The sequence below is a fragment of the Diospyros lotus genome, chromosome 2 (assembly GCF_014633365.1).
Source record: "Diospyros lotus cultivar Yz01 chromosome 2, ASM1463336v1, whole genome shotgun sequence".
Lineage (NCBI taxonomy): Eukaryota > Viridiplantae > Streptophyta > Magnoliopsida > Ericales > Ebenaceae > Diospyros > Diospyros lotus.
In genome coordinates, this window is record NC_068339.1 from 4,000,757 (window position 1) to 4,009,752 (window position 8,996).

Sequence of the window (8,996 nt, forward strand, 5' to 3'; positions counted from 1 at the left end):
CTACATTTTTTAAATTTCAAATAAATATATAATTTTATTTTCAAATTTTAATAATAAATTTTCTTCTTTTTTTTCGCTTATTATCTTTTTTTTTTTTTCTTTTTTTCTCTTTTCTTCTTTTACTCTATCGCTGGCGACCATCGTTGGCTGAAGATTCACTCAATCGAAGCCTACCATTAAAAACTCCAAGCCAAGAGGGTTTACATATACAAAAATGAGTCAAATTTAATAATTGAATTTTCGTAAATCTAATTTTTAATTTTAAACCACAAGTGAAAAAAATATTGTTAGTCGCCACCAGCCACCATAGCGGATAGTTTCCAGCAATTAAAAGCAACCACTCGACACCTAAGGACCCATCAACCAATATACCCAAAAACCAACAAGATCCAACAATCAAATCTCCTTAGATTTAAACTTAAACATTCGATCAAACTCAAAACCCACCTATATACGCACTGCCACTCACCACCGAACATCGTGGCCGGTGATTTTCAACAATTAGAGACAACCACCTGACACCCAATGGCCCATTAACTAACATATCAAAAAATCAACAAGAGAATGAAGAAAATAGAAGAGACAAAACTAGCAATAGAACAACAGGGCCAAGTGCGATCGACAGTGGTAGTGGCAGTGGCAGGCGTGGTCGATAATGGTGATGGCAGTCAACGACCAAAGAAAGAGAAGAGAGGAGAGAGACGAGAAATAATGGATGTGTGAGAGGAAAAGAAGGAGGCACTGTGTTTTTTTTGCGTTTTGAGTGTTTTCAACATATTTTGGCTTAAAACACTCATTTTTGTTATTTTGGACTTTTTTTATAAATTTTTTTTATTTTTAAAAATAGTAAAGTAAATACATTTTTAATATTTTAAAAAATTAAAAACTTAAAACGGGTTAAAAATAGTAAAGAGAAGCAACTTTAGTTCACCCTCTTCTTGTCAGATCATGCTGATAGCTACTAAGGAACACCCGAGACACATTATTGAAGAAATACTGCCCAGATGTGGCCATTTCTTGATCTAGCAAAGGCTTGTCAACTTACAATCACAGCTTCCAATAGCATGGTACAATTTTCTCTGTCCTCGTAAATTCAACAAATCCTTTGATGCGGAGACAAGAAAGAATACTTTTGAATGGTTGCAAGCAGGCCATGCCACGACTTCTGAGGCATATATGTTGTTTTTCCACATGCTAGTGGCTTGATATGAAAGAAAAAATGTTTACCAGCATTAGGAAGAACCAGCGAAGCAGAAAACCTCAGTGACACCAACCCATGGCAGCAGGGCTAATAGGGATCACGCCAGTTGAGGTGACGAGGGCATCGACAGGGACATCATTCGGAGTCACCGGTATGACTCCCTCGTCCATAATTTGAAGCGAATATGACAGTGCCACTGAAAATCAGAGCCAAAGCAAGTCACGAAGTAGCAGGCCGATATCATCCCACTGTACTAGGGCATAAAACATGTCCTGGTAAAAGTAGAATGGCACATACCACGGAGAGGTTGCTTCCAGTTCCGCTCCTTTGCAAGCTCTTGGTATCTCATCAGGAAGGTGTCATAGTAACTTTCCGGAGATCACCATGTCAACACAACGAATGAAAAGGTGAATTGATGGGGAAAGGGAGCAGTATTAGAAACTGATACAAGTAATTGGACCAGCGCACAGTTCCAGAGGGTTTTGGTTTTTGGATCATCATAAAAACTCCATTACAAAGGTTGGTTAATTTGGAACTTGAAATTCACTAACAAATAAAAATACCACTCAGGATATAACAAAAGACAGGTTTTATTTGTACAGAAATAATTGTATTTAAGCAATTTGTTAGATCCAGTTCGACTGAGACAAATCCAATTGAAAAAGGCCAAGGTCAATAGACCTACCCTCCGCCACGCCCCAAGCGCAGTCCTGATCTGTCAAATGCAAGCCCTGCAAGCCAGATGAAGAAAAATGTACCCTGATTAAGTTTATTGTTTAAATTTGGAGCATGTGATTGATAAATTGAGAAAATAGAGTAAAAAGCATGTACCAGGTAATAGAAGTAAATCGACCGGCTCATTTGCTAGCATAACTGCAAGATTAAAAATGCTTTTAGGTTCGTGAGTATTAAATCCACCTCTCAGATCCAAAAGCTGATTAATCTTCTAGTAGAACATACATAAAGGTAGTTACAAAAAGTATTTGAAATATGCTATGAAAACATTTTAATTTTTCTTCAAAGTTATTGCATGCACACATTGTATAAAATGCCAACTGTGGATGCTATGCTAATGCAGACTTGCAGTTATAGGCAAACATAAATCATTTTTCACATAATAGGAGAACTCCCTTTAAAGTCGTAAATTAGCAAAATCAGCGACACTGTCAAACTAGTCAATCAAACCATGTGATTTCAGAGAACACTTTGCAGATAGAAGTTGCAAGAGAGATTGAAGGAGAAGTTTTGGAAAGAAAATGCTAGTATTTTGCTCATATACATTAACAAAATACTTCCATATTTCAACATACTGGGGTATTTAGAAAATCAACGTCATACTTGATGCAAGTGGCCTAAGCCTGTTTTGCCCACATCTGTCATATGTTTTCCTCCAACTTGCTCTAAGCCATTGATTTGGACCCAAAACCTAAACTAAGCCTCGATTTTTCTGGTATTACTTTGACATCAACGTGGATATAGAACTCTATTACACAAATTTTTTAATACAACAGGTCACTAAAACTTTATAATTCCATACAGTACCAAGTGTATTATGGCTAAACCTCAGGGTAGCTGGTGCAATTCCCCCTGCAAACATGCACACTCGCATGCACATACACACTAAAAAAAAAAAAATCAAAAGAAATGCTCATATGCCTAGTAAGAGCTTACCATAAATTCAGTAACCTACCATCTTCGCATTGATTACCCTCAGCATCCACTGGAACTGGTTCCAGAATGTTCATTGCATTTGCAATCAAATCATCCATACTTGAAATGTTAAGCATCCGCATGTTTCTATTTTTGTCCTCCACCCGTGGAACATAAAGTTTCTTTCCCATCAATGAATGGCCATCTTGGGTTGAAAAAGGATTAAGAAAGAAAAAGAACCCATATGTGTTAAACAGTAAGCAATAATGCATGAGCACTTCTTACATGTATAAAGAAAAAGGTGGGAGATTATTTACAAATGTAGATTTGGATAAGTTGACAAATATCTGATTGATCTCATATAACCATCTATTTCCTAAAAAAACTCTTTTACAAGTGTTGATCCAGATATCATCCCACATTCCTCGTGCGAGTTTAGAGGTCTACAAGTATAAGAGGAGGTTCAAAAAAGAAAGAAAAAATCAAAGAAACAACAAACAGGAAAGGAATGCCATTAATTTTATACTGCAGGAACAAATCACCACCCCCCCCCCCCCCCCCCCCCTTCTCCCTGGGGGCTGTTGGGCCCAGGGAGCATGTCACAAATACTGAACATGAAGCTTAGAACACACCTTTTGCTGGATTCTTTAGAATTTCTGACAGAATATTAGTTGTGTCAACTTCTCGTAAAGCACTACAGCTTATATAAGCACACAATCTTTTGCAGGACTTGAACCATGGAGCCTCCAGAACAATATTTTGAATTGCACGGTCTGGAAAAGAGAAAGATGAACTCGTGAGGGTCAGAAAGAACAACAGCATATTTCTCATTTAGATTCTTAGATGAAAAATGGCTATTGCAGAATCCATCAAACACACTGCACCAAAGCAAATGCCGAAGACTATAGTATGCTCCAAAGTAAGAAATATATTGTTTCAACCATTATATATGAACTGTTAACTTCCCACATCAGAAAGCACAGTTGAGAAAGAAAACCTTCCTCCAATTTATACTAGTCCTTCTACGAAGCCTATAAGTGATGCATCCTTCAACTAGTTCCTTCTTTCTTGTTATTTAATGGCATAACAAGATGGAGTAACAGAACGTAAATGTGCCTCTTCAGCCAGCTCAAGAAGGCAGATATTGGAGATTTTAGTGTAGAATTAGTGAAAGGGAAGGGACCTTAACTTCTTAAGTATTGAGTAAAATAAAAAGCATTGTCAGTGGCTCTTTTCCAACTATTTAATAAATGAAAAAAAGGGACTCGGACAAGACCTCCTTAAATCCAAAGTAACATGTACCCAGCAAAGAAAAATAAAGATAAGATAGACCACAAAGCACGAGGGCACCATTTGAACAGTTTACAGCAATGCCGCTCACAGTCTACGCTTAATTTGTACTCTAAACAAAGAAACAAGAATAAATACTAAGTTTAATGATCCAATCCTTGAGGTTATCCCAAATATATAGTCGAACTATTGGTTTTGAAATTGGCAGGAAACGGAAAGGGAAGACTAGAATAAAAATCATTTGCATTGAGTTTTCTCTGGGCATCATATTAAAAAATTAAATTTAACATTCATAAGTAACCTATGAAAAGAAAGGAGAAATGATACCTGGGGGACTAACACTGAGCATTAGAGACAGAGATAAGTGATAATGCTGCCAAATGATAGATTTGAACATAATAGATAACCTTATCTTTATATCTAGAGTTCTGTAAAGACGAAACAATTCTACAACTGAATTAAAGGAGCAATATATAAAATATATAAAACATAAACGAATCGAGCAATACGGAATATTGGAATCCTGCAATTAACTTTTCTCCCCGCATCCAACCATACTCCACCACTTGCTTACAGAGAGAGATACAGAAAACGATTACCTTCCTGCGATCTGAGGGTAGGGTCCATGTTCTTGAGCTCCTTCCGTACTCTAGACCGGACGGCCCGTTTCTGGTTGAAAACGGCGTCTAGATCAGCTGATGTTATGGTGGTGAGGCCTTGACGGTGGTTCATGATCGCGACGGCGCCAGACGCGGCGGAGCGCGGTGGCGGGCACAGGTTAAGGGGGCAAGAGGGGGCGAGCGCTCTACCTGCCTCCGTAATGGCTATCGTGCACTGTCGGGCCATTCCCACCGGGAGATTCTTTTCATGGCATTCGGATTCGGGTCAATTTTCCACCAATCGAAGAGTATTATATAAACTAACTAGCATATACCCGTGCCTGAAGGCACGGAGTAAATAATATTAATATTAAAATATAATAATATTTATTAGTATTATAAAAAATTGTAAATATTGAATAAAATACAGAAATTAAAGTTATTATAAATTTATTAACATTTTATAATAAAAAAAATTACTAAATCTATATAATAAAGCACACTACTAAGTGTTCTACAACTTGAATACATTAAATTATAAATTAAATATCAAACAATATATACCAATCGTCACCAGGACCCTTGGAGCCCCCGACAGCGACCGGTCGGGGGCCCGTGGGTCATCTTAGACCTCCATCGCCCTCCTGCCATCTCTCACAACGCCTCGCCCCCATTTGCTAGCTCTCCTACTCGCTGTAGACCCTCCCTTCCCCCCCCTCACGCTATCGCACCAGTCGATAACATGGGTGGGTGGGTTTATGAGAGAAAAAAAAAAAGAGGAAGAATGAGAGAGGCAATGAAGGAATAGGAGAGAGGGCAACAGAAGGGGGAAAGAAGCAATGAATGAGGGAGTGAGTGGCCGTCACACCCGTCAGCCCCCACATGGCGTCGTCCCTCCCGTAGACCTCACTGCCATCACACTTGCTGACCCCCCACCGTCCGCACCTGTTGATGGCATGGGTGGGTGGGTCTATGAGAGAAAAAGGGAGAAGGAGTGAGGCAATAAGTGAGGGAGTGAGTGGTTGTCGCACCCATCACCCCCCCTACCCACAGCTCGCCCTCCCTTTCTCCCACCGCCGTTGCACTTATCGATGGCATGAATGGGTGGGTTTGTAAGAGAGAAGAAGTGAGTGAGGGGTGGGTGAGTGGATATGCAAGAGAGAGAAAGACAAAGAGAGAGAGAAAGGCCGTGAGTGAGGAAGTGAATGGGTGGGAACATCATTCAACCATTGATATATATTTAAAATTCATCCCATTGAAATTATAATAATAATGTTATTTTTACATATTTTAAAATAAGAGAGTTTTTTTATATTTAATTTTATCTTTATTTTATGAAGAGATTGTTTTTAGTTATTTACAAATATCCTATATGATAAATTAATTTTTGTTATTAAATAGTAAATCATAGCTGAACTCAATGTCATACTCATTTTCTTTGATTGATAGTTTGCATGATACATTTTGATTACATAATAAATTCAATATTTTTCTGTTGGGTTAAGAGGGCTTATGGGCAAAGGATTTGTTTGGTTTTGGGTTTGAAGTTTTTAAAATATATAATGATAGATAATTATGAAAAATTTTATAGAATATAGTGACATTTTAAAATAAAAAATAAAAATATTATATCATAAAATTTCTATCATAAAATTTAATTGACAGTTACACACAAAGAAAATATATACACAGAATATATTTAATTAATCCAATACATTAACATACATACACAGAGAGATTACAACTATAAAAATACAAATAAAAAATACATTCCGTGCACAACAATAAAAAATATATTTAATTAATGGAAACATGCACCTATAAAAATACATTTATTTAATTAATGGAACGTGCACAGCAACCACCGCAATGTATTAATTAATAATTTGGAGTTTGTGCACAGCAATGTATTAATTAAAAAATATATTTTTTTTTATTTTTTTCCCCTTCTTGTTCATCTTCTTCCTCCCGATTCTTCTTCCTGCAACGCAACGCACAGCACCAGCCATCACCCGCGCAGCCTCTGCCGGCCGCCGCCGTGGCCAACGCCGTCTCCGCCGGTCGTTTTCAGTCGCCGCCCCACCGCCGTCTCCGTCGATCGTTCGCTGCCGCAGGCCACCAAACCCCGTGCGACCCTGCGCCCACAGACTGTCATGGCCATTCGACCCTGCTGCTGCATCGTCCGACCACCATCGACAGCGCCTTCGACCGCCGCACCCAGCCGCTGTATCGTCCGCCATCGACTACCGTTCGGCCTTCAACTCCCTCGCCCACTACTTGCTCTCTGTATATATATAGAGAAGAGTCGGTTGCGTTGTGAGTGTGTGCCTGTGTATATAGCCGAGTGTATATATATATGTGAGTGTGGGCGATTGTGTTGAAGATGGTTGCCTGACTTTGGGGGGAAAACTTTTAATCCCAGCCATTAATGTATCAAAATTTGATCCCAGCCATCAAAATGTCTATACATTTTAGACAATTCAAAAACTGTTCTCATATTATATAGATAATAGTAACGTTAATAATACATTATTGTAAAAATCTATATATGAAGAATTATGAAGTATGCAGACTATGTTAGGTAGTTGTAATCAGAGCCGCCCAACCAATTTGGGAGCTCTAGACGAAAAAATTTATTGAACCTTCTTAAGAATATTAATTTTTTTTATAAAAAAATAAATAATATATTTTTTTACTAAAAAATTTTATCATTTCATTAAATTAAAAAAAAATTAAAGTTCAATTAACTATAAAATCTGATAATTTCTTAATGATAGTAAATTTTTAACTAAAATATAATATCTCAGAGATTAAAAAATACTAAACAACCTACTACAATAAACAAAGAAAAAATAAAAATATTTTTTTCTTGAAACTCTAAGAAGATTAGTGCAATTCGAGTAAAAAACTATACATTCCTAATTTTTCTATCGAAGAAAACAAAATAAAGTATTAAATTGATAACATTAAAAAGGTAAAGTTCATCAATAATAAGCAAATTTTATTTCACAAATATGCGTTAAACTATACTCAATTTTATGTAAAATTAATTTTTCTTACTTTTTGAGATACAAAATCGTTGATTAAATCTCCATAATTAAGTTTATCTAATAAACCATGTTCAATAGATAATATAGCTAATCTATTTAATATTTCTTGTGACATAGTTGACCTCAAATATGACTTTATCAATTTCAATTTTGAAATTTTTTTTACAGCACAAGCCACTGAAACTGGAATTGTAAATAATATTCTATAAATAATAATATATGCATTTGAAAAATAATCAATTATTTTGATGTAGTGAAGAATTTTCAATGTACCATTTTTTTCCTTTTAAAAAGTTTCTCTTAACACTCTTAATTCTAAAAATAAATCTAAACCATCTATATCAGAAAATCCATCAAATTTAAGAACATTTTTAAAATTCAAACAATATCCTTTTAAAACATTTTCATCCATTGATTTTAATTTCTTAAAATTACATAGAAATTTTTCATATATTCCAAATTACTCAAACCTATTTTGAAGTGAAGAAATGACTTGATCAATTGTGTACATAAAATAATTAACTCTAAAGGATTTTTTAACAGATTTTATTTTATCATCATTGATATTTTTATCAAATTGTATTTTTTATTTAATTTTTTAATAAAATATTTATTATTAAAAAATAAAAATATATATAAATAAAAAAATTAAAATTTGGGGCCCTCCTAATTTGGGGGGCCCAGGCGGCCGCCTTGCTGGCCTTACTATAGGGCCGGCTCTGGTTGTAATTACTTGTAAAATTAAGACCAAAGAGTAAAATAGACAATCAGTAAAATAGACAATCAACTTCACATCAGATATTAAAGTTGAGAAAATGAATTTATATGTCATGAGATCAAAGTGGTTATTACTAAAAATAAGATATATAAAACATAATTTAGATAAGTTTTTATTATATAATAAAAAAATATAATTCACATGATTTTATATGTTTTCGTAAATTTATGATGTAATTTTAGGTTATTTGTGTTTTTGTTATATTCAACAAAGACTAAAATTCATTTTAGTCGTTAATTATATACCTAATTGTAATATATTATTTTTTAAATTAATTAAATCTTATATTTTCTTAGCTCATGGTGAAAAAAATTGAATAAATAAATAAAAAATCATATAATGGGTTATAATTTTGAAATAGAAAATTTAAAATTCATGTGATTTTTTAAATAATAATCTCATTAAAGAAAATAATATAGAAAAATAAA

General features: G+C 35.0%; 1 protein-coding gene across 1 annotated transcript; it reads right to left on the minus strand.

Moving 5' to 3' along the window:
- Positions 1-982: 982 nt before the first annotated feature.
- On the minus strand, positions 983-5,034 carry LOC127795085 (5-formyltetrahydrofolate cyclo-ligase, mitochondrial-like). The gene is made up of 7 exons (XM_052326538.1): positions 4,741-5,034; positions 3,484-3,624; positions 2,892-3,056; positions 2,033-2,074; positions 1,887-1,932; positions 1,499-1,569; positions 983-1,397 (listed from the first exon to the last, which is right to left on the minus strand). Exons 1-7 carry the CDS (start codon positions 4,985-4,987, stop codon positions 1,261-1,263), a joined length of 849 nt encoding a protein of 282 aa, XP_052182498.1. The 5' UTR covers positions 4,988-5,034; the 3' UTR covers positions 983-1,260.
- Positions 5,035-8,996: the final 3,962 nt, after the last annotated feature.